The sequence below is a fragment of the Paralichthys olivaceus genome, chromosome 3, assembly GCF_024713975.1.
Source record: "Paralichthys olivaceus isolate ysfri-2021 chromosome 3, ASM2471397v2, whole genome shotgun sequence".
Lineage (NCBI taxonomy): Eukaryota > Metazoa > Chordata > Actinopteri > Pleuronectiformes > Paralichthyidae > Paralichthys > Paralichthys olivaceus.
The window spans coordinates 17,185,686-17,211,853 of NC_091095.1; the positions used below are offsets into that span (position 1 = coordinate 17,185,686).

At 39.0% G+C, this 26,168-nt stretch overlaps 4 protein-coding genes and 2 long non-coding RNA genes across 9 annotated transcripts in view; 3 read left to right on the forward strand and 3 right to left on the reverse strand.

Annotated features, from left to right (window-relative positions):
* Positions 1-230: 230 nt before the first annotated feature.
* Positions 231-10,190, reverse strand: hsd11b1la (hydroxysteroid (11-beta) dehydrogenase 1-like a). Its single transcript, XM_020080802.2, has 6 exons — positions 9,975-10,190; positions 7,729-7,859; positions 4,381-4,584; positions 4,169-4,262; positions 3,204-3,369; positions 231-3,091 (listed from the first exon to the last, which is right to left on the reverse strand). The coding sequence occupies exons 1-6, from the start codon at positions 10,156-10,158 to the stop codon at positions 2,908-2,910; spliced, it is 963 nt and encodes a 320-aa protein (XP_019936361.2). The 5' UTR covers positions 10,159-10,190; the 3' UTR covers positions 231-2,907.
* A 1,449-nt stretch (positions 10,191-11,639) lies between these two features.
* On the forward strand, positions 11,640-13,970 carry micos13 (mitochondrial contact site and cristae organizing system subunit 13). The gene is made up of 4 exons (XM_020081474.2): positions 11,640-11,806; positions 12,190-12,346; positions 13,244-13,301; positions 13,505-13,970. Exons 1-4 carry the CDS (start codon positions 11,778-11,780, stop codon positions 13,600-13,602), a joined length of 342 nt encoding a protein of 113 aa, XP_019937033.1. The 5' UTR covers positions 11,640-11,777; the 3' UTR covers positions 13,603-13,970.
* Positions 13,971-14,011: 41 nt separating this feature from the next.
* LOC109625399 (spindlin-1-like) lies at positions 14,012-18,784 on the reverse strand. 3 transcript variants are annotated; one of them, XM_069522267.1, is made up of 5 exons: positions 18,522-18,624; positions 17,840-17,878; positions 17,274-17,521; positions 16,929-17,162; positions 14,012-16,079 (listed from the first exon to the last, which is right to left on the reverse strand). In XM_069522267.1, exons 2-5 carry the CDS (start codon positions 17,857-17,859, stop codon positions 15,874-15,876), a joined length of 708 nt encoding a protein of 235 aa, XP_069378368.1. In that variant the 5' UTR covers positions 17,860-17,878; positions 18,522-18,624; the 3' UTR covers positions 14,012-15,873. The 3 variants fall into 3 exon arrangements, with proteins under 3 accessions (XP_069378368.1, XP_069378367.1, XP_069378369.1); XM_069522266.1 differs by having other exon boundaries at positions 18,346-18,613; XM_069522268.1 differs by lacking the exon at positions 17,840-17,878 and having other exon boundaries at positions 18,522-18,784.
* LOC138407221 (uncharacterized) lies at positions 17,971-19,057 on the forward strand. Its single transcript, XR_011240637.1, has 2 exons — positions 17,971-18,111; positions 18,945-19,057. It is a non-coding gene; the product is annotated as an uncharacterized lncRNA (long non-coding RNA).
* A 1,602-nt stretch (positions 19,058-20,659) lies between these two features.
* Positions 20,660-23,500, reverse strand: LOC109625313 (serine protease 57). The gene is made up of 5 exons (XM_020080511.2): positions 23,383-23,500; positions 23,079-23,232; positions 21,640-21,769; positions 21,264-21,518; positions 20,660-21,151 (listed from the first exon to the last, which is right to left on the reverse strand). The coding sequence occupies exons 1-5, from the start codon at positions 23,423-23,425 to the stop codon at positions 20,999-21,001; spliced, it is 735 nt and encodes a 244-aa protein (XP_019936070.1). The 5' UTR covers positions 23,426-23,500; the 3' UTR covers positions 20,660-20,998.
* The window catches only part of LOC138407220 (uncharacterized), a 48,076-nt gene continuing 42,952 nt past the window's right edge, over positions 21,045-26,168 (forward strand). For both annotated transcript variants that reach the window (XR_011240635.1, XR_011240636.1), the window contains exon 1: positions 21,045-21,182. This is a non-coding gene — a long non-coding RNA (uncharacterized lncRNA). The remainder of the gene's footprint in view (positions 21,183-26,168) is intronic.

Consider the following 26,168-nt stretch of genomic DNA (forward strand, 5'->3'; position numbering starts at 1 on the left):
AAAGGAACCCACGTAGAAAGTCCTGCTCTGTAGGACGCCTGCGACGCCTGCTGTGACCAGCTTTGGACAGATTAAACTTAATAATATGGTTATAGTAAGAGAAGAATAGAGATGGGGCTGGAGTCCAGGGGTAGAGAACAGTGAGGACAGGAAGAGGAACAGGGAGGGGGGGGGGATTGATATGTTGATGAGAGGTTAAGTAAAAGTGAATAAATACTTCATCAAACACATTCTTTCAAGCACCAAACTTTATTATTTCGTACAAAAAAAATGCATGATGCTCTTCCATTTAGAATTTTCTTTCCATTCAACAGGAAATGGGCTTCAGGAAGTAATCTCACTTCATGACTTTAGTACTACTGCCCTCATGTGGACATTACAAAGTACTACGCACACTCTCCCTCAATACTTATGGTATTGAATGCATACATGTTTCTTTTAAGTGTGTGAAATAGATACAAGTTTTTCATATATGATTTTGGGATCACCAAGCTACAAAAAAGACTCTTTTAAATTATAATGGTTTGGAATTAATCTCTAAGTACATGAGGCTGCAATGACAGACGCCCCCAAAACAAGGCCATGTGTCTGTCAAACGCTTTCTATTGTAGAGGTTTAGTTGGAGACTAGATGCGTTGCTGAGGTGGGACGTTTTGCCAGAGTCAAGCCAGGGAACCTTTCTTTCTTTCCTGTCAACTCAGAAACTGTCACTGTCAAAACTGCTTTGAAAGAGCAGAAGACAAAAAGACAAACAAAAGAAATACAAAAGTATTTTTTAACCAAGCTTGTCCCTCGTACCGCAGAGTTTCTATCATGTGAAAAATCAGATGTTTCAACCACCACTGAATCTGACCTGCTCTTTAGCATTGTCATTTTCCAAAATCAAACCAAACCATGAGATTTTATCCACTGCGTTTTAAAACTAGAATCCTGGACCTTTCCCAAAAGCAAGATGAGAAGACAAGGTTCACTTTGTTATTTATACGTATTACCTAATCCATACAGCTGTGAGGAAAATTATTTTCCAAATGATAAAGATTAAATGATGTCAAATAAATATCACTGCATTATAGATATCATGTCAAAATCAGCATATTAGGGCCATTATAGGTCAAAAAAGGAGCTGAGGGGGGGTAATATTTAAAAACTGTTTTTCTCTGAGATCAAAGTGTGACATTTATGAGAAAAGAAATTCATACATGTTTTTTTAAGATCCAAGTGTTACATATATGAAAACTCACAAATTTACAGAAAACATACACTGCTCAAAAAAACACTTAAATAAAACATCAGATCTTGAATAATGAATTATCCAAGTTGAACAATGTACATTGTATAACATGTTGAGAACATAATGACGTATCAATGGTCAATAGAAACCAAAATCATAAACCGATTGAGGGCTGGATTCTAAACTACACTGAAAATCAAAGTAAAAAAAATGAATTCCCAGGTTGATCCAACTTACATGAATTTCACCACTCGTGATGTGACTCAGTATGGCCTCCACATGCCAGTGTTCACTCCTGACAACGTCTGGGCATTCTCCTGATGAGTCGGTGGATGGTGTCCTGGGTAATCTTCTCCCAGACCTGGATCAGGGCATCAGTGAGCTACTTAGCGGCGTTGGATTCACTGATACATAACATCCCATAGGTGTTCAATTGGATTTAGGTCTGCTGTGACATGGTCTGTGTGACCCTGTAAGGATATGCCTCCTTAGACCATCACTAACACTTTCACATTCACCACAGCGTCTCCAGACTCTTTCACACCTGTCACGTGTGCTCAGTGTGAACCTGCTCTCATCTGTGAAGAGAACAGGCACCAGTGACGGACCTGCCACTTCTAATGTTCTCTGGCGAATTGCCAAACGAGTTGCATGGTCCTGGGTTATGTTCAGAAACTTCATTTTGTAAGGCTCTGGCAGTGCTTCTCTAGTTCCTCTTTGCACAAAGGGTTGATGTCCTTCTGCACCCCTGTCCAGCTCTCCTCCTGCAATTGGTGGGTCTCCTGGTTTCTCCTCCATGCTCTTGAGACTGTGCTGGGAGATGTGAAAGGAGCTGGACTACCTGTGCAACCTGATCAGGCTGCAGGTACCGCCTCATACTGCCATTAGTGACAAGGACACAAGCAGAACACAAAACTAGAGAAGAATCAGTCAGGAAGGAGAAGCAGCTGTCTGTGGCCACTACATGTAAACTATTCTGTTTCAGGATTGTCTTGTTTATGTTTCTCCATTGCACCTGTTGTTACTTTCATTTGCACCAAAGCAGATGAAACTGATTCATACTCAACTGTGCTTCCTCAATGGACAGATTGATATCCCTGAAGTTTAACTGACTTGGTGTTGTACTGTAATGATTAAGTGTTTTTTTGAGCAGTGCATCTATTCTCTGAGATTATAATAATGAATTTATAAAAAAAATATCTATTTGAATATGAATATAAACATATATTATCTTACAATTAAGTCAAATTAACAAGGCAATGGCCAGATGTACGGATATCACTGCTTGGGGCGGCCATGGCTCAGGGTAGAGCAGGTCGTCCAATAACTGGAAGGTTGGCAGTTCGATTTTGCTCGCCACAACCGAGGTGCTCTTGAGCAAGGCACCGCCCCCCCAACATCTGCTCCCCGGGTGCTGGCAACAGCAGCCCACCGCTCCAGTATATGTGTGTACATGGCATCTGTCAATGTGTGTTTCATCCAGGTGCCAACTGGATGGGTTAAATGTGGAGAACAATTTCATGTATGCATGTAAAAGTGTTAAAACGTGACAATAAAAGTATATCTTCTTCTTATATCTCCAGGAAATGAATGTGGGATTTTTTCTTCTGTCATTTTTTTAAATCTACAAAGACCCTAATACACTGTCCTACACACATAGGTAGATAAATATTTTTTCATGGATTGTACTTGAATGTGGTCCGAATGAAATGGTTTGTGACAGGAGGGAACCAGTCTTTGGTTAGAGTCACAAGGTAGGTGTTCCAAGGGTAGAAGAGCTCTGCCTCTCTCAGAGCTCCAGCAGTGACAATGTTCAAGGCTGCATCTGTGGCGGGGGCCGCCGGCACATCAGTGACTTTTCTGGGATACAGAAAAAAACACTACACTTATCCACTGTGGATGGCACACAGTAAAAACTACTACAAGAATATCAATGATGCCACATAGTTAGATTCAATGTGATTTGACTAACCCGACTTTCTCCATGGCGTTATCAGTATCGATGAACCCAAGTGTGCATATAGTGACGGACATGTTGCTCTTCTTCAATGACAGCTCATGGGAGAGGGCCCCAAAGAAACCATTCAAGGCTGCTTTTGTTGATGAATATGGGGCGAAAAAGGGACTTGCCACTTTGCCTGTGAAGCATTAGAAATGATTGGAGTCAGATGTGAAAGATACGACTGATGTGGTTGACAAACAGATTTGATCTGTGAATACGTGCTAATTTAACGCTTCTTTCTTCATTTTTCCAGAATGTTCAAAGTCAAGAGCAACATTTTTGAGACCAGTCATAGAGTCAGCTGAGCCAGGGAATAGCAAATACAACACTAATGACTCTGCATAACTCCACAAGGGCCCAACAGTCCCTTTAATTAAGTCAAGCTGAAACAAATTTCACACACTCAGATATCTGTTCTCTAAATGTGCCTAATTTTTGAAAATCAAGAGCTATGAAAACAGTCTATGGAACATTTTAAATACTTAACATTTTAAAAAACAATTTCACCTTTAAATGTCCATTTAGTAGCTTTCAATCCGGGAAGAAACCTATTAAAATGTGGGGTGGATCCAGATCATGGGGCCGATCGAGGGATTTTTTTTCAACATTTCTGTTGATTTCTCAGAGGATAATGAATGACATGAATCTTGATGGGGGGGAATCAGGCTGTTTAGGGGACTGATGTTTATGAATTAAACATGAATTAATTTGTCATATGGTGCAGATCCAAATCCAGATGCAGAGAATTTAAATGTTTTTCTATTTCCTACATAGATTAGTCAAGTGTTATTTTATCTTCTTTTCTTTTAAAACCCTTCATATGCTATTCAAGCAAAGTTGATAATATATGATGGTAATGTAATCAATGCATACAATCATAAGCCTGTATTTGTGTAAGTTTGTTGTCATAAATAAAAAAGCAGAGACAAACTCACCCAAAAGTGATGAAACGATCACCAGTGATCCTTTATTCTGCTCAAGCGTGTCCATAGCTTTTGAAGACATCTGAACATAGCTGAATAAATTGACCTATGAAGACACACACACAAACACACAAACATATATATATATATATATATATATATATATATATAAGAGCACTGGCATCATTGTATGTGCTGACAGACCACCTAAAATGCTGCATTACCTTCATCAGCCAGTCAAAGTACTCTACATCTCCATCCCACATCTTGAAGTGGGACATGCCAATGTGGTTGAGAACCAGATAATCCAACCCTCCGAGCTTTTCCAGAGCAAACTCCACCACTTTTTCAGGATCTTGCTGGTTGCTCATGTCTGCAGCTATGTAAAACACTTCTTGGGCTCCCAAACTTGTGCACTTTTCTGCCACCTATAAGCAAAGATCAGGAGAAATGGGTTAACTGACCAGTCCAGAAAATAGCATAGAAAACCTCCATAGGTCTTGTTGAGATACCCAACCATTTTCCACCAATAGTTGGTGACAACAGCCCCCCGTTGGTCTCAGGATTGCACTTGACCTGTGGTCATGTGACAGTCGCTGAGAAGAATGTGAGGCAGAATATTTCCTAGAGGATAAACTGCATGTGTCATCAATGTCAGCAGAGGCTCATGAGGTGACTTGATTCCCAAAGACTTGGCTCGGATGGGATTCTGGGATTCTGAGGTTAAGCAGGACTGTTTGAACATTGTGGAGTAGAAAAGCATTTTGTGCTCTTGAGGATGCTACCTCCTCTTCAAGGGCTGCTTCGCACTGTCATGCAAGGTTTATTTGCCTGGGAAACTCAAAAGCAAACCTCTTCACAATGGACCTTTGGATGCTGTCTGTGAATCGCAGCTTCCATTAAGCGGTGGATATATTTTTTTCCTACACTCACTGAAGTTCAATCTTCTGATGAATTCAGGATAGCCAAGGGTTAGACTCTGTGCTAGGGAAGGAAAAAACTGTTCTACACAGGGGTTATCCATTGTTGGGTCTGAATTAGAGGAGTTGTTCAAAACAAAGACATATGGTCGGCTATGGTGTTGTACTGGCAGACACCTTAAAAGTGTAGCTTCGATTGTACACTAGCCTAACTAAACTGGGTTACCATTTTAAATATGTTAACTGGTATGGAAGGCAGTGAACCTGAGGGTTTCTTTAAATATTGACTCAGCTGGAACACATGGATGAAATAGCATGATACATAATTTCACAGGGCTGGTGTAATAGGTTGGAAAACGCTATATTTAGTTTTTGATGTGAACTGGCACACCCCCTATTTTTTTGATAATAATTGAATAATTCTAACATGTATTTTCACATGACATTTCACACAGACATTTAATGCACTACACATACATCAAGTAGTACACAGTTACGCCAATAGGTGGTGCTTTAGTGCTGCTGTGGATTTCACCAGGGAGAATAGCTGCCTGGCTCTGCTCATGCGCAGCTCAGAATAAATGAGCATGAGCAACGCTAGCTCTCGTCCTCTCCTAGTTGATCCACAGGTATGGTAAAAAGTAATATTTCGGTATTCAGCATAGCTCCATAACTAATGTGAATGTTTTATGCATTACTCTGTAATGTTGCAAGATGATTTTGAGACGGGTCGGATGTGTCGTAAGTTGTTTCCGCGTGAATTGTCCCGACGTGTGTCGGCGCGGTGAGTTGTTTTTATCAACTTAGTTCACTGAGTGTTTTGTAAGAGTACAAGCAATAGTAGCCGTCTGTAACATGAGAAAATGTGTTAAACTATTGTCTAAAGTATCCGTCAGCGGTGTAGAAGCTGTAATCATTGAAACGTCCGGATTCAAACGACGTTCACGTTCATGGCGCGATTTCGCCATTTTGTTAAGTGTTGTTTGCGTGCGCGCGTGTGTATGTGTGTGTGTGTGTGTGTGTGTGAGAAAGGGAGAGATGGTAATTGTATTAAAGAAATGTTTATATGATGTTAGTGTAGGATTGTATATGTATTATGTGGGTTGATTGATTCATAAGGGAAAGTGAATATGTATTGTCTTGATGCATATTATGAGTCAAACCAATTTCGTTATGAAAAATGTTTATGAGTTTATATTTTGCATTGTGTGTCAGAATAAATGAGCATGAGCAACGCTAACTCTCGTCCTCTCCTTGTTGATCCACAGAGTTAGTGCATGTATATCTGGGCTGTGCAGTGCTCTATAGCCTGTGTGGCCCTTGCTGCTGGCCCAGAGTTCCCCTAGATCTGGTGCCGGTAACACTGGCAGCAAACTGTGGCTCTTTCCCAGGCTCTCCTTTCTAACTTAGGCTTAAATTCTTGGCAGTTAACAGCCAGGTATAAGCTCCAAGTTACATAAGGCCGGTGGCACACTATGTCTTAATTAAAACAGCAATCAAAAATGAACAGGAACATTTTGACAGCTTGTCAAGTTTGCATTGAATGTGGTCTATTTAAATACTGAACTAAAATCCTTAAAAATCCAATAATAATGAGTTATTAATACAATACAATACAATTTTACCACAATACACATGTTTGGAAGTACAGTTGAACATCTACTCCTGTAGTAGACAAGTGGAATTTAAACTTATAGCAAGTGAAAAGTTCAAAATTCAACATATTTATGGCCAAAATTATTTTCCTTTTCTGGCTTACAATGGCTGTGGTCAAGCTGACAGTGTTGTAATCCTTCGGTGTAAGAAAGCCTGTAAAAGTGCAGAGCACATACTAAATAGAAATAATAGTTTAGTCATGAAAACTTTGATTGATTTAACCATTTATTGCACTAATGGGAATACAGTTATGCTTGGTGTGGATGGCTCCATTCTTTGGATCCTCCCTGGATTAGCAACACAGCATGCTAAGATAAAACAGGGAACACGTGCAACCACCCCAGGCAAGATACATTCTGTTCAAGATGAATATCATTTGCCACAAACATGTTTGGACTCAGTGCTAAAAGGTGGAGGCTGAGGTCATGGAGGCAAGTTGCCAGCAGCAGAGCATGGGTGGCAGTGTAGCTGAGCAGGGATCAGTGAGGAGGAGGTTGTATTTAAAGGGACCACTTTGTTGAACATTTGAAGATCGTTTTTTTGTTTTCACTGATTTTCCAGGGAATTATTCATGGATCTTGATGAAAAAATCAGGCATCATTAGAGGAGTGATATTCATGAGTTTGTACAATTTGGTGTGGCTTGATTGGATTTAAGGGGCATGTCAGGCCTTAGCGGAGGTGTGCGCTTTATTAGGGGCCATCTTAGTTTTGTTTATTTTAACAAAATTCTGTAAATTCATTAGGGACACACAAGTTCTGCAAAGACACATCCTTATCCTGCTCAACCAACTGTCACACCGTCACAGTATTATATATTATACATTATGCAAGCCTTAGTGTCAAGATGTATTAGTCTCTGTTCAGACATGGCATAAACATCCATCTGCAGGTGATCGGATCACACATGCACACGGACGTGACTGTATCTAAGACATATGTAAAGAATGAACAGGGTATTTGACCATTCATGCTCCATGTTGTCAAGTTCACTGACCTGCTGTAATACTTTCTCCCTTCTTGCTGTAATAACAACTCGGGCTCCGAAGCGGGCGTAATGATACGCTACTTGTTCACCGATGCCTGTACTGGCCCCAGTCACCAACACCCTGGCACCTCGGAGGGATTCTGAAACAAATTCATACACTTTACTTGGTACATTAAAAACACACTAATACTGGTGTTAACAACAGATGTATAATAATACATGGCTGGCATTTGTGCCAGTAGGTGAAGATCATGAACACTGATAGATGATTGATTTGAAATTGGATTCAATTTACTTTTGCCTGAGGTTATGTTTTCACCTCTGTCCATTAGTTAGTTGGTCAGTTAGTTTTTTTGTTTGTAAACCAGGTCCAGACCAGAGGAGAGTTCCAGGATTTCTTTTCAGTTTCTTTAACATTGTGAGATTGTGGCATTCCCCCAGGAAATAATTCATAAATGGTGAAAAACTGTGGTATATCTGTGGGTATTAAATCTAAGGGTACTATCGGGCCTTGGTGGAACTGTGCACTCTACCATAGTTCTGGTTGTAATTGTTATCTAGATAAACAACGTTCTGGGTTAAAGGACATTCACACTTTGATCAATAAACATAATCTCTGGGGCCACAATCCTTGGTTCACTTTGTTTTCTTTGTAGTAGTAAAATAGGGATATATTGTGTTTATTTATTAACTAAACACTGCACTCTTTTTATGGCCAAGAAGCTGCTTCTTTTAATTCCCTGATCATTCCTTCTGGTGCTTCATCTCTTTGTCTGCTGCTTTAATAAATGCTGCTTAAATTATATGGAGGGCAATATCAGCCCCTTTATAAATCCACCTCAATGTGAGTTACATACACAGGTACAACTGCACCTCCAGCAGAACCCCCCTTTGCATATGTGGACCTGAAATGAATCAGTCAGTGTTATTCTGTATTTGTAAAATGTTCTCAAATCAAGGGGTCAGGTGTGGTGACAAATGTTTTATAGGGTGCTCTTGCAAATGTTGATAACTGTGGAAAAAGACACTGTCCTATTGACTCAAACCATATAATTCAATTACACGTGTAAAGTACACTGCCTTCTCTCACTGAGGATAAATGCAGCACTCTCTCTGGTTATTCATCGGTCACAAGCGGAAAGCATGTCAGATCATCACAAAGCCCTCGCTCAGTTTGTGCTTCCTCTCCAAAACATTCGGCTTTCACAAACCTCTCTATCATACACAGATATTTTGTTCAGTGCAGAGCAGTAGGCATGGCATTCCACCATGGTCCACAGAGCCTGCAGAGCATGGTATGATGGGTGGGTTGGTGGGGCAGAATACAGAGGCTGAGAAAGTTTACATTCAGACTTGTTGAACACCAGGTGCTGGAGAGAACTGACAGAGATCAGAAGACCAGAGATGTCTACACACCAGGCAATGCCTTTTTCTATTTTCACCTCCCAGGTAGGTATCGTTTCAGGCATATCTGAAGAAGGGCCTGTGCCTGAAATGTTTCCTTCACACAGGAAGTAAAATAAAAAGGGTTGTACATGTATCTTTTCTTTTCTTTTTACAGTTTGGTCTTCTGCCTGAAATCTAAATCCTGCTTTATTATCACAACTCATTATGTCATGATATTTAAAATACTCCATCTGAAAAAAAAAAAAAAAAGTGAAGAGCTCCTTTTTTCTATACTGCTGAGGACATTCGTTCTCAAAGGAACAAACAGGGAGTTTATCGTTTTTAGTAGGAACATTTTTTGATTCCATGTCAACATGTGAATGGAAAGCAATGTGAATAAGGTTGATGGGATTTCTCAACTGAATCGATGATATCACTTTACGTTATTGCGCTCCAATATGAGTTGTTAAAACCAAAATGAATAATAAAGGGAAAAACAATAAAGCTTGGTCACAAAAAAAGTGTATATGGGGCAGAAGGTTGCAGTTAAACAAAAAGCAAGACAAACAAAGCCTATAATATGACCTGATAGCTCGCTGTCTCTATATCACTTATACGTATGATCAGGACTGTATTTGTTTGACATGATTGTTTCATCGTAGTTCAGTAGTTTTGTCCTCAACTGTTCTGTTAAATAACATCTATACAGTACCTGTGCGTTCTTTGCGTTATCTGCTGCACTCTGCCGCAGTTTTACAAGACACAAAACCACAAATCACCAACTAATCTGCTCGACTATCGTAACCTGAACCCACTCTTCAGGTCGCAATCGGTACAATACGTTTACATTGAAAATGTGTTTTTCTTACCTGCATCCAACGTGGGCGCATTCCACTTGACAGCAATGAATACAACGCATATACTCGCCAGCAGGATTTTAGTGAAGGTTCCCATTTTAAAGGTTATATTTTCGCAGTGAACCCGGATCACCAGTAACCCCAGCTCCTGTGAATGCCGGCAACGCGATGGAGGAAACAAGTACAAACCTGCCATTTATGTAACCCTGTCATTCATTTGTCCTTAAGGGGGCGTGTCCCTTTGGCACACCGAAGATTGACGAGTGGAATAATTGAGATTAAAAATCAAGTGAGCGTCAATAATCAAATTAGAGGATTTCAGGATGGAAGTGGAAATGTCAAAAAACAAGTGACTCGGTTTTAACGGTTATAATGGTTACAAATCTTCATAAAAGTGACACTAAAAACTCAAAATACTCTTCAAATAAAGTTTCTCCAAACGTGTTTGTTATTTTATGTAGGTATTATCGCGATATTCCATGTCCAAGAGTCCATTTCCCCGGATAAGATGGGTTTTACTCGTTATTTGCCACTATAAACACACTCTGACCTCCTCGAGCTTTTATTTTGGTACTTCCTGTTACCGGCATTTGAATTTGCATATTAGTTAAATATTTAGTTTCACCCGAAACATTTAGATTTAACATTTAGATTTAGATTTAAGATTTAGATTTAAGATTTAGATTTAGATTTAGATTTAGCATTTAGATTTAACATTTAGATTTAGATTTAACATTTAGATTTAGATTTAGATTTAGATTTAAATTTAACATTTAGATTTAGATTTAACATTTAACATTTAAGTGTAACATTTAACATTTAACATTTAAGTGTAACATTTAACATTTGGATTTAAATATTTAAAATATCTCTAAGTTGACAAATATTGTTGTAAATGCGCAAAAAAGTGACTCTCAAAAATTCACACCAGTTTTTTAAACATGGTTTGAAGCTAAATGTGACAAAATGTTATGTTGTGTACTTTCCTGTTTATTTGTGCAAATTTGTTCTACTGTGGAAACTCTTGTTGTATGGTCTGAATGACAATGAAGTTTACTTTGACTTTACTGGTGTGTAAATATAGTTTTACTTATCTATGAAGATGGCCCTTTAAATACTTTCTTACTTACATCTGAGTACAGATATCCACTGTGCAGTGAATAAAATGCAACTGAACCAGCCACAGGATTGGACCTTACAATAATTTTTATTCTTTCACAAAAATAAAAGAGTGGTCATACAAAGGGGGTTTAATGTGTTCACTTGATGACACATTTAATATAAAGTCTATGGACAAAGATGGCATTTTTACAAGGAAGATAATTGATAGTGAGGTAAAATTGAAATTCTTTAATCAAAAATTGGAAAGGGATATGGTTTGATAAAAGATATTATTAAATTCTCCAGGCCAGTGGCGGTAGCGCGCAAAATCGTTGTTTGCAAACCGCCATTAAACCTCAAAGAAGAAGAAAAAGGTCCGCAAACAGTCTGCAAGAACAGAAGAAAAAATAAAATAATATATATATATAGGTCTATGATTCACAGATTGAAACAGTAACTACAGTTGTTCTATATACAAAACTAAATAATAATAAATATTTAAATGGCTTTAAATGCATAAACAGCGATATGACGAATCTGCGGCTGTTAAATACCGTCAGCCTTAGCGTTTGAAAGAGCAACTTTATTGACACAAACCTTGTGGGAGACAAGCAGGGTTCGTCCTTCAGTGCTAAACATAAAGCAGTCCCCACTGTTCATCCGTATCGTACTTGGAATACGTGTTCTCTGAAGGAAACCACACCGCTCTGGATCATGGCGGCAAAGATTTTGCCCGTAGTGAAGTTCGTACTTTTAAATTCGCCCATACTTCCACTTAGTCGTTAATGCTGTCAGTAGGTGCTAGCAGCTCGGCTAGGCCGTTAGCTGGCCGATGCTAAGTTGGTTCATCTGTCAAGGAGCATTGCATCTGTCGTCTTTATATTCTTTACTCTTGGTAGTTATATGGCTCAGTTATGTAGCAGGTACATCAGTGAATTCTGTAATCATCAGTTGGGTTTGGACGTTTGGCCTGTTTTGTTTGCTAATGCTTTTAAATAGATCAATACTCTCTCTAACGCTGTTACAGTGGTGAAGTATACCCGTGCCTTTTGTCTGTTTTGAAAGGTGCCAGGGGAATAGATATTTCTGATCAAAGTCTTGACTCCATCTGTTCTTTCGTTGCCAGACTGGCCGCTAAGGTGACCATAGCAGGAGGAGCTCTGTATGTCGCCTGTGACTCTGGTCTGCTGGGGGGCAGTGAGCAGGGCTCAGAGGCCCTGGAGAAGGCCAAGGCTGCAATACCCCCCGCCATACAGGAATGGATGAAGTACTTTGGCCTGGAGGTAAAGATAACATGCACTGAGTTAATATTTTACCATGACCCAACACAGCCCTGGTTCATGGCATTACAAAGACAGAACATATGTAAGGCAGATACACACTGCATCTTGTCTGATCAGTGTTGTACACTCCTACAGTCCTCTATGTGTCTGTTTCAGTCTCGTGTTTGTTTTTCATTGTACAAGTCGGATAAAGAAAGAACCTGACTGTGTTGGGTTGAATGGTATTTTACAGAGCAGGAAAAAAAGTAAACAGTGTTTAGACAACAATTGGCTTTCGAACAATATGATCACACCCATCAACATTCATTTACATCTGCATATGCCCATCCCTCACAGAATTTTTACAAGACATCACATTCCAGCAATGAACAGCTTCCTGCTTTTAAAAAGCTTTTAATCCTGTAAGGGATTAATGTTGATAAGAACAGCTTCCCATCGGCGTGCATATTACAAACTAACCTTTGTCTTGTGTACCATGCTCTGAGCATTAAAGTGTGACAATACTGTAAGAGATTTTTGTCTGGTTCCTCGTTGTCAGAATGGGATTGCAGAATTGCCACGACAATTCCACATTACTGTATGTTTCTTACTACAGGCATAGTAAGTGTTAGCGTTATACCGAAATCCATGATATAGAAATGTGTTTACTTTGACAATATACATTATAGTTTGAAACATTTCTGCTAGTGTCAAAATGAATCTTTATTAAGGTAGAATTTGAGGCTCAGTTTTATTTGTTTGCATTAGATTTGAACTCATGATGTTCAGCCAATATTGGCTCCTTCATATTTGACTCATTATCTTGTTTGCATTTGCTTCTATGTGTGTAGATTGTGTACGCTGCAGCGTGTCCACAATATTTACCGTTTCACACTAATGAGTCCTATCTCTCCGCAGACTCAGCTCCCAGCCATGCCGAAGGTGGAATTCTCTCCAATTCAGTCATGGAATTCTGGTACGAACTGAATGAAAAGCTCTTTCTGAAGTGACCTTACACATAAGTCATGTCATGAGTTTTGGTTTTTGAGTGTGTGGATGTGAGCTTCACTTGTGTAGTGATCTATTTCAACATTTTCCTTTAGCTAGTTTAGCTCTTTTTTATCTGGACCTGGTCTTTGATGCTGCAAACCCAAGCCATTCATTTTTCCTTCATTACAGGAGTACGGTGGACCATTTCATCTCTTTCGGAGGCTCCAACTAAGGCAACTGACTATTCAAGTCAGGGTCTGCAGTACCTGAAAGACCTCACCAAGTGAACTGGAACTCTGGGCAACCAGACATTTATCCATCGTTTTGACTCTTGCACTTGAAAAACATCACTTCTTCAAAAGTTGTCGCCCCTCACAAGAAAAAAGAAAACCTCTAGATAAAATTAAGCCACGTGGAGTGTTGTCTTTTGAATGGTTCAGTGGTTTTCTAAGTTCTAGCAGCATTGGTTGTGAGATACACATTAAACAAAAACAGTAAAGTGTTTCTAAAAAGTTAAGTTATTTGTGTATACTATATCATCCAAATAATGTAATGAAGGCTGTCTGTTGTATACACACAATTTCACTTTGTGACTAAGTAATACAGCAATCTTAAAACATGCCCTGTATATTTATTAAATCGAAGTACAACAAAATACATTCTTACAATGGAAGTGTTTCAAGAACAAGACCAAACAAATGTGCAAAAATCTTTATTACCCATGACAGAATAATAATGACACATATTACCTGTTGATGCTGCTACAACTTCAGAACAGGAGATGGTGATTGAAGCACGAAGAAGAGCGTGCACAGTCGTTTGTAATTCCACTCTACACAACACAGAGACACTCCACAGCACCACTAGTGGTGATGTACAGTGTTAACCTTTTTTGATTGATATTTTAAAAGTGCATTTAAACAAACAGTACTAATTATGCCACACACTGTCACTTCTCCAATGTCAAAGTTAAATTTGAAAATCTCTTGACACTGCTCAGATGGTGCATGCAGAGCTCCGACAGTTAAAAATAACAGTAACGGTACACCTACTGATTAACTAGTTTACTGAGGGATACGCTGAATGACTTGGAGAAGGTTGAGATGAAATCCATACTGCAAGCATACATGTCATGATTGCAAGAATACCAGACAGACCGAACAGACTGGAACCACAGTTAGCTACTGTCTACAAAGTGGTTTGTCAGTTAATAACACCTGTTAAGTATACAGGTTATAATTTATGTAAATGAATGACCCTTTCATTAAAGGGTGGTGGTGTGTCAGTGAGATATTCATATTGTGAATAATCACAACAGGCAACATTACAAGGCATTTAACACAAATTGTACAGATTAAATACTGTCATCTGAATGTATTGAAACTATTTTTTTCTTCTAAATCCATGTGATATAAAGCATTACTCTGCCCTATTTTGGGGAAACATAGCATAACATAACCCAAACATGTAAACTTTATACAGTTAAAGTGCTCCCCACAATATCAACAGTGACATTTGACAACCAATGATGATGTGTGTTAAATTTAAAGAAGTTGTTCATACTGCATTCTAGAGCAAAAACACAGCACTAACGTAAAGTGATGGTTGCAAAACGTTCCACAAGCTGTCAGTGTCACCACTTCTGAATGAAACCTAATAGCAGTTTTCATACACAAAGATTCATTGAAAGCGTAGATAGTCAGAGTTTACAGTATGACAAGCCGGAAGGCACTTGATGATTTGTGTGGGATCATGGGAATTAAGCATCTCAATTGGCAGGACAAAGAATCTGATGTTCCTTGTGCTGTTCAAACTAATAATTTAGAATCTGTGCAGAAACCTTCCTTTAATGCATAGCATGAAAATGGATACTACAATATAAACATGGTGCAAAGATGCAGGGGTATATTTCTACATGAGCACAACTCATTTGTACTGCTCTTGACAATAGGGCCTCATCTAGGTGACTTTACAATGCCGCTTTTGTTCATTCCTTCCACTACTAACACTGATTAATTTGATATTGTTAGATAAATACAGTAGAAGTATTTATCTACCCATTACATAAAATTAATGTCTCCCTGTAAGGCTTCTACACAGACAAAAGTGTGTATACCAAACATACTACCCATTAAGAAAATCAAAAGTAAAGTGTCTTTAAAGGGAAATTTAAGCAGCTTTTTAGTCATTTTAGACATTAAGATTTAATTATGATAATTAATATAAGGACAGATTAGTGTGTCCAAGGGAACATTGCAAAATGCAGTATCAACTGCACTTTGCAGCTGTTGTGCAGTACAATCTTGTACTGTCCAAAGTATAAAGTATAGAGTACAGCAGCCAAAATAAAACAAGTTGACTCCCTCAAAAAAGCAAAGCATAGCATAGCGGTGCTACAGTTCTGCTGTGCATACAAAAAAAAATTGCACTTTCTTCTCAACAATAAAGCCTATTAACTATCCAAACCTGACATGGCTTTGAATAACAAGATTGGAACAATGAGTGGAACAGAAGCAGATGGAGGGAGGGCTGGAGGGTGAAGTCAGTGTCCACTATCTCTAGGTGGTTTTGACCAGGTCATATACATGGATGTGAAAGTCATCGTCGTATTTGATATAGTAGACCGAGGGCTTGGCCGGGACTTGATAGATGACCAGGCCAGTTCTCTTTACGCCCTTGTCAGTAACATACTCCACTTGTTTCCCCACCAGACTCTCTGTCTCTTCTCCTGGCTTCCTGTCTGCAGGCAACAGGTGCTTGTTTTCTGAGGGAAGGAATGAAACATAACAACAGAACATTAACAATACAATGACAAATGAAATTGTCAGTCTCACCAGTGTCTGTCAATTGAAATGAGATAATTTGCAACTTCTTGCTCACTAGTAGTATACAACCAAATTATGATCTATTTGTAAGGCTTTCTTTAGTCCAGTCTTGATTTATCACTTTCTCCATCACACTTTAATCTTACATACAAGAAAAAGGGCAAAAACATTTTCTAAACTAATCTAAAACTTAAGCATTCTTTATTTTTTATCATGACTAAATTAAACTCATAGTATGTACGTATTAGCTTTGATTAGGAGTTACTAGGTTATATGTGTTAAAATCTCTCTGTATATATATATATACTATAGCTAAGAGGTCATTGTTGATAAATTGTAATAAATTATGGTCTGAATCCAGGGCCAGTCGTTTATTGACTTTAACTGTCAACTGACACTGAGAGAGGAGTAGTTTTACCAAAGAAAGCTCCGGTAACAGTTGTTTGATGAAACCGCTGTGGCAGAAATATTATCATGAGCATAAGTATCTGATCCTCCAAAGATTACACTGTCTTATCTAATTATCTAACTTTCTCTGTTTGCTGCTGGGTGACAAAATCTGTGACAGAGACATCTACTAATGAATACAGGCTTCCATGACCACTGTGAACTCACATGGTATACATGTCTGCAAAAACTGGCTCAATCTTCTTGAGGGGAAAACCGATTTACATCACACCGCGGTTGCTCCTGATCTTATCTATGACCCCTCAGAACACGATTACCAGAGACGTAATCAAGTTTAGTCAAGTATCGATTTGTCTTTGTGATACACAGATTACATGTACCTGCTTCAGGCAGAATCCTGAGGTCTCCGTCTGCGTAGTCATCCCACAGCTGGTACATGTAAAGAACGGGGTCCTTCTCGTACGTGATGTAATACCAGTTGGTCATGATTGGAGCTCTGGAGAGGACCATGCCTCTCCACTCGTTCTTCTCTCCATCTTCCTTCTCGAAAAGATGCTCAACAGCTTTGCCCACCAGCTCCTCCGCCCCTGGCGGTATCTTGATTTTATTGTTTACTGTGAAGATGTGGGCACAAAAGATGTACGACCTACTGTAAAACCCAACTGTTGCAAAAACAATCCAAAACATAAATTACTCAAGGAAAAGAGAAGCTCCTCCTCACTCACCAACTTTTTCTGTAAGGACTTGCAAGTTGGACACTCTCTCATCCTTGAACAGCTCAATGCCGTAGACGCAGTCAAAGCCGTCATACTTCACCATGAAGAGGGAGGGATTTACACTAAGCCTGTCAAGCACTGTTCCCTTCCATTTGCTCTGGTTCCCCTTCTCACGCCAGTTGTGTTGTATACGCACTCCCAGAATGCTATTGGGGTCGGGGCTCACTGTGTCACTCAGTTCCCCGCTGCTTCGCTTTCTGGTAAAACAGGATAAATATGTGATTAAATATAAAATGCATAATGTTTTTAGATTTCATTTGATCACATTTGAATGTGAGAATTAGATTAAGCCGAAGTCACTTGCTCATGCAGGTTTATTTTAATGTAATGATTATTTAAATCAACACTGCAGCCTTTGGATCAGACACACTTTTTTTGTCAAATCCAATGTCTTTACACATTAATTAACCATTGTCTCATCTAGCCATTTGTTATATTGTAGTTTTATTGTTTCATTTTATTCTAAAAACCACCAATAATGGCAACATATGATGGCAACACAGAGATCCACATACCTGCCCCTTTTCTTGGACATGCCTCCAGAAATTCAAAGGCTACAGATCAAAGGAGACACAGGGCAATGCTCAGTTATAACGTGACAGCTGCCAAACTTCTCATGTAAAGTATTGCTCCACCATGACAGAAGGCCTGTGCTTCCTGTCAGAGCAGAGCTGTGACAGGAAGCAGCCGGCTCTCTCCTGACAGACTGACAACTCCAGCAGCCAATGGATTGGCATGATGGAGTAATAACTTCCTGGGTATTTACTTCTACTACACAGTCACTGAGGTCAGTATAAGACACACACACGGAGGAGAGACCGTGTAGTTTGTCCTGCGGCCGGAGTTGAGGGGTTAAAGAAGCCAATATGAATAATGAGGCAACTTCAAGAGAGCACGTCAGCCATATCACTAGTGTGGACGCAAGACGGTGACATGTTACTGCTAATAACTTATACATTAGCTAAAATATGACGAGGCAAAATAAACTAGGCAGCCCTGTCCTGGGCTAGATCCAACTCACCTGCAGCTCCTCCTGTCTGTCCTGGCTCTACCTCAATGCAGATGTGACTGTGGGTCCAAGTGGAGGCGGCTAGCTAACGCTGCGCTAGCACCGTCCCCCTACAGCAGCTAACAGACACCAGCAGTAGCATAGCGTTAGCAGCTGAGCTCTCTCTTCAGAAAACGCATTTTTATTACCTTGACGCAGATTTCATATCAGTATCGTCCAGTTTGTCAGGCGGACAAACGCTCCCGCACACCGACGCGTCTGTGTGAATCTCGCGATACTTGCAAGGTGGGGGGGGGGACGAAAAAAAAAAACGGGAGTTGGGGATTAAGGACTTCAGCCCCCAGCGAGCAATCGGCTGCCATGACCGCCGAGAAGGACGTGGGTGCTGGCGCAATGCACACTGGGAGTTGGGGTTTTTGGTGACGACGCTGTGGATTTTAAACGGGCAGTTGAACGACAGCTGTTTCAGTCAGAACATGACAGGAGCTGCACCAGAGCCGGGAGGTCAGGAGGCGTCGTGGAGCTGCGAGGCATCTGTCCTCAGCGGACAGAAAGCACGAGACAGCTGCTGACGGTGTAAACAGCACCATTATTGTCCCCCTGTGTTTCAGAGACAGGTCTTCATCAGCAGAGGGGATTCGACCAAAACACTGACAAGAAGAAAACACACCCAGCGGTGCAGAGTGTACTCAAGCAAAAGTACTAATAAACAGACAAAAATGTGCCCAGGTTAAAGTAAAAGTATCTTTGATTAAAAGTAAGTACTTGCTTTTTAATATACTTAACAAGTACTTGTAGAGAGCAGCCTATACCCGAATGCAATTGTCAACTACGTCATTAACTGGATTATGTTTAATACAAGAATTGTAAAGACTCACATGTCATATTAACAAGAATGTCTCAACTGGTTCGTTCACCACTAAGAGCTGATGCTGTGATTGGATCAGTGGATTGATTCCACCACTTTTATTGATTACTTTAAAAAAAAGAAAATGTATTTTAAAATATAGTAAAATAGAAAGTACAGATACCTGCAGTTTCTGATACATGTAGTAAAGAAAATATGAAAAGTACCAGAAAATAAATCTATTACGTACAGTTACATTGAGTAAATTTACTTTGTTAAATTCCTCCACTGTTCAAAATACATCCTAGACTCAGAAGCACATGAGTAAAATCTGAGCCCTTAAAAAATGAAATAATAACTGCTAAAATCAACATTCATATAAATAAAAACAATGGTGGAATTAATAAATCTCAGCATGTAGAATATAAGACACTTGCACCCATGCTAGTGCATAGTTAAACAAATATTGCTTCCTCTGCCAAAGAGGTAATGTTTTCATCAGTTTTTTATTTAGCAGGATGACACAAAAATAACTCAACTGATCTCCATGAAATTTTGCACAGGGGTGGGGAACGACCCAAGGAAGAACCCATTAAATGATGCTGTGGATCAGCATTCAGCTGTGGGTCCAGTTCACTTTCTATAAAGTTGCATTTTTCAACATTTTAGTTGATTTCTGAGATAATTATTTATGTTCTTGATGAGAAAATCAGTCATGTTTAGGGGACTGATATTTACGAGTGTGTAGAATTTTGTGCAGATCCAAATACAAATCTGGATCTAGTGAATTTAAATTAGGTTTTATAAGGGGACAGTTGTGCCTTGGTGGACGTACATGCACTCTACTGAGTGTCATTGTAGTTAATATTATATTTGTACATTTTTAACATTTAGATGCCAATGACAACATTTAGGTTTCAGAAAATCAATCAATACTGCTGCCAAACCTAAGCACTGATCATTAAATATAAAGTGAGACTAACACTTGTGCATCTTTGAAAAAGTGTTTTTAGTTCATTTTCATAATAATGTTCCAAACAAACAGCCAACCAACCAAACCTACTTCCATGATTCAAATCTGCATGTAGGCAAATAATGCAATCAAAGGCATACTATCTGTTATGACCAATTTTACAATTACCCTCTCAGCTGATAATGTGGGCTGTAAATGTGAACTGATGTTTTATAGGCTGCCATGGTCCCAGCTGATAACGATAAAAATATCGACATTGTGTCCTGAAACACCCCCCCTACATAACATTCACAAACCAAATGCACCATTCATTACATTAAATTGCACAATACAGCTTCAATCAACAAGTTAAAGAGCATAAAGGATATCACCCACCCAACTAGATTTACTGCATCTACTCAGGCTTTATCTGAGCTCCAATTATGATGCAAAAATGCAGCTCTCTGCCAATCATGTATGCAGACATGAACAAAACTTTGACCCATCAAACATTATTCTTCCAGAGCTGACAACAGAATTCATGGCTTTATTCGTCAGGTTAATACATCTTTCACATTTTCAAAACAATACAGAAATGTGTGCAATATAATTTATACACTTTTCATGCCAACTTTATTTCTGTGCACACTTTGTCAACTTTGAGAATGCATGATTTAAAGAATTTTTCTTGACCCATTTCAAAACAAAATGTGCCAACTGGAAAAACAATAATATTTGATCCCTTCATCTAAACCACAGCACTGCACAGATATTAAACAACACAGCACTACACATTAGCCTTGTCTTGAAGAATACAACCCCATCATCCACACACACTGGCACATAATTAAGTAAATCTGATTTGCCTATTTGCTGTTTAACACTCCAGTAATCCAGTCCCTGAAGGAGGATATACTTGAGTAGACATCAGGGGTCCTGTTGTCTCCGCATCGCCTGCCAGAGAAGGAGACAACGCCTGCTGCAGCTCCATCACACACCAGAGGGCCACCTGAATCCCCCTTCAAGAGAAAATATACGAGTCACTCAACAGTAGGTGTACTGTGTTTTAAAATACTTTTTTTCCTGTGCTCAGTTTTGCTTGATCAATGTCAAGCCTGTGTACTTTCTCACCGAGCAGAAGCCTTGAAACCTTCTGGCCCCAACACCACAAACCATTGATCTAGCGATGGGAACTGATCCCCATCTCCTGCGACATGTCCGCTGTGGCAGTGTGGTTACGTTGACTTCCTGAAGCGTGTTGGGTAAGGTGTTGTTATCCCCTATGTCCCCCCAGCCGACTGTGAGGCAGCGACTCCCTGTCCTCACCCTGATCGCTTTCAGAGAGATCAGCTGCACTGCTTCAGTCAGTTGTGCACTGCCATTGAGCTGAGATGATGGGATTGATGATTGTAAAGTACAGAATATATATCAGGTTATATGGTTTTGTGCAAGCTAGAGACAGTAATACAAATCTGACAGTGCTGTAAACTGTTGAAACTGTCCTCACCTTCAGGAGCATGATATCATTTGAATGTCGATCATAATCGGGATGGGGAATAGATCTGACAGTTCTGAATTCCTGTTTTGTAGTCTCGGTACCTGACAGGGAATCAACGCCGAGCACAACTGTGTATGGCCTAGAAATCACAATTTAATGAAGACCAGACATTAGATATGATGTCAAGGCTGCAAATACACCCTCTTTACAAAAATCATCACCCACATTGGTCTGTGTTCAGATGTGAGATGCTGAGAAAGAACACTGACCATTTTCAAAACATGATAAATATTTTTAGATTAGCTTTGAGCTTTAGATGGTTAGTTTATCATTTGTAAAACCTTCCTCAGTTCTTGAGGACAGTTCTCCTTGTCATGCAAAATGAAATGTAGACATGGAGTTCAAAGTCCTTAACTTGCCCTCTTTTTACTTCCATAAAAAGGATATTTTGGACTCTACTTCAGTTCACATGTTGAGACATTCTAACGCTGGGTTAGAAGACCAGAGATAAAGATAGGGGTCTCAGTTTATTGTGTTTTATCTAATCCTGCCTCAAGCATGTGACTTGCATGTTGTCTGTCAGAGAGTTTGTGGGAGAGTTCTTCTGTTCTCAGCTGACAGCATTTTTGCATCCCTCGAAGAATACTTTACTACAAATTAATTATTTGGGATAAATTTGATTTATGTACGGTGCTTTTGTTTAATGTCCAACAAAGCAGCATATGAGCTCATTTATACTCTTTGTGCTCAATACTTCAGCAGGAAATCCAAAACAGACTAATTTAGTCAGAATATCTACAGTTTCTAATATGTATGATGTCATCATCACTGTCAGTATATATCCTGCAGGCTGTAGATAATTGTTAATACTGCATAGAAATGAACAGCGTACAATGTATACATCTACCCTGTCTTCATCTTTATACAGGATTTATTATTCATTTCATTGCACTACTTTGACTTGTACACATGTATACATGGTCTGTATACATGGTCTGTATACTTTTATGGTGCTGGCCATTGTTCATTCCAATATACATTTTGCAATCTCCTACTTTCTTTTCAAATGTAATTTTACAGTGCAATCCCAACCAACCACCATTGTATTCATATATTAATTTTATGTTTTGATATAAATTAAATGATAAAGTATAATTATATAAAAATATTTCTGTACCATTCTTTAACCTTACCTAGTTTTTTGTTCTCCTCGTCCCTCGCTGTACAACTATTTCTACGTAAGTGCGCTGAGAGCAATTTAAAACCAGAGTCTAATTCCTTGTATGTGCACACATACTTGGCCAATTGTGATTCTATGTTTCCTCAGAGAATCTCAAATTCCCACTGTCATTATGATGTTAAGTAAAATACATCTCTTTAAAATGATTTCAAATCTTCTGGTATCTCATATGGTTGTTGTTGTAAGTAGTAAGTTCTAAAGCTCTTACACAGGTATCGCACAATGTGCTGCAGTGAGGACAAAGTTTTCTTTCACCAGTGCTCCCCCACAGTTATGGCTACCTCCGACTTGCAGCGAAGCCATGTAGGGGCGTGAGTGGGGGGCAGAATCTCTACCGCCAACAATACGAGAACCATCAGCTTCTGAAACACAAAATGCATCATTACTTAATTAATCATAATCCAATTTAATTTCTATGTAGGTTTCCCCTATTTTACCATATACAGAAACAAGAAAGAAAATAATGCTGCTTGTTTGATTTTGGATTTTATCATGAAGACGATGTAGCTCACCATTTAGGACAAAGACCAGCATGAGTAGGAAACCAACCGCCATGGTCGCTGCTCTGATCTACCTTCCATTCTTGGTCTTATAAATATTTGGAGAAGAATACATCTTGCTTATTTTGTGGTCTTTATTGCTTCAGTGAATGTGCTAACATGCTATTTGTGAAGCTGTTACAAAAGACGTGGGTTTATTTTCAAAACAGGGTTTCATAATTGATGAACCGGACAGTTGTGGTTAATGCATCAACAGCTTTAGTGGCTCAAGATTCTCATTCATGTTTATTGTATGTGTCCCCCAGAATCATGTCTACACTTTTAAGAATTGTCTGTAGAATTATTATTAAGTAAATATGTGTCAAAACCGTTGCTAATAAAATAGAAACTAGGGTTGCACTCAGTAGAATCCTCCAAGACCCAGCAGTTCCTTTGAAACAGGTCACTGGCCACATTTTGTTTCTCAGCTACACATTAGTGTCAGTTACTGGTTTCCTCTGCTTGTTACTTGTGTTTGAAAAAAGCCTACACCCCTATAAAACCTAATTTAAAAGCACTTGATCCAGATTTGGATTTGGATCTGCACCAAATTGCACAGACTCCAACACTCTGGTCTGAATGTCTTTATCATGATCAGGATTAGTACATACTTTGAAAAGAAATTGCTGGTGTCACCCTCTGATATGCACCAAATTACAATGGGCTCTTTCTTGGGTTATGCCCCACCTCTATAAAATCGGTTGAGTGGTTTAGCAACTTTGAAAATTAGTGTTATAATTGATAGCAGACTTTATGTTTTTATTCATTTCATTAGCAGTTGAGCCAAAATTCATCAACATTTAATATACCTCAAAGCCATTTTAGGTAATTAAAGTTGAACTTGCATATTAGTGTGGAGTGGATAGACGCCACTGTTGCTCCTCCGCATCCGCCATCTAATCATGTCAAGCTGCTCGTTCAAACTATCTTGTGCAACACAATTTAGCTATCAACAGTAACAGTAATAACCATAATTTGCTACAATATGCTACAGTGGGACAAAATATAAATACAATACAATACAAATACGTTTACATGTACAAACAATATGTTATTGTAAATCTTTACGTTTGAAACTACGGCAATTTGCAACAGTGATGAATTGAAGGTCAAACTCTTTTTCATGGGATTTTAAGTTGTCTTTATCAGAAAAATGTGGCCTTTGTTATTGCTTAAGTTATGACAGTTATATCACTTTCCTCTTTTCGACAAGGTTACATCACTTGTGTTTTAAAGACTGTTCTGAAGAAAGAATGTGGTTTTGAGTTATGCAACATACCACAGTCTGAAACTGAACTCTGTTGGGAGCCGAAAGCACATTTTTGGAAATAACCTGTAGCGTGAAGCGCTTTGAGTGGTCATCAAGACTAGAGAATCGCTATATACATACAGACCATTAACAATGTTTCTTTATTTTTAATTTTCAGTTAAAGACTCATTACAGAATTTGAGAAATGACAATGTATCTCTCCAATACTGAATGCGGCAGATTTTCCATTCAACATATGATGATCTGTTGGGATCCATGTCCACGTGAGTAAGTTTTATCATATAGAGAAAAAAATCTGTTGACTATTGCTGCATTAACCCACTCACTGAACTGAAACACAACTGAACAGTGGATATTACCCATGAGCCCCGGCCTCCTGAACCAGAAGAGATGCCACTGTGACAAATACACCAAACTCTGTTAAGAATTCTTCATATTCTTTGCTGAATACCAAAGCTAGCCACATTTTTACTGACTTCTAAGTCTTTGAACTGATCCAAAGTTCAGCATTAGTTTTGTTGCTGGGCAGTTTGTTACACTTTTCTCATAGGAGATAACCAAAGCTAAGAAATTCAAGGTGAGGAGTGGGAAAAAAAAAGGACATTTTTTAGTATGGGGAGCTGGGCGCTGCCCCCTTCAACATCCTGAGAAAAAAACCCTTTTAAAAAATGTAAGACATCATTTTATTGAAAATCAAGTGAGTTAATCACTGACTCCAGGTGAATGTTTGTACCATAAATGTAAAAGGATTCCTTTGTCTGTTCCAGAGAAATCACCTTCGCAAGGCAAAAAAAAGTGCTTTGTGAGGTCACCGTGACCTTGACCTTTGACCTTTGACCGCCAAAATGTGATCAGTTCATCCTTTAAAGAATCTTGCTACTCAAGTTTCTCAAGTAAGGAGATCCAAAGCACCTGAACACAGGCCTAATGTGTCTCATGTATAGGAGTAAGCTTATTTAGGGCTTTAAAACCATTTCTATACCTAATTTGTAGCCAGTGTTGTGTTTCAAGTTTGTGCTTGAGGAGGAAGCATGATTTAAATTCCTTCATGATTTGGATGACGAAACAAAGCTCAAATTGAAAAATATCCCAAACACCCAAAATGTGGCTAGACTGCTTGACATGAATGACAGGTTACCAAAAATTATTTTCAGATCACACTTCAGGTCATTTATCATTATTAAGGATGAATTGTTTGTATTCTCCTGCCCAGTCAAGCACAGACGACTGGCAACACAGAACCAGAAAGTGAAAGTTCAAAACTGGAAAGTAGAGGCAGCTGGAGCAGCATTAGTAGTTTTTTATTTAAGCTTTCCGACTCTTCTCTGAACCCTGTCCTCTCCTTTTGAGCAGATACAATTCAGTCACATCATCACCATTTGTTTGACCTCTGTGACAAAGTTTGCATGTGAGCGTCAGTGTTCTCACAGTTATGAAACAAATGCTTAAAAAAGGAAAATCCTTTCACTAATGGAGATTTTTAAGTCTA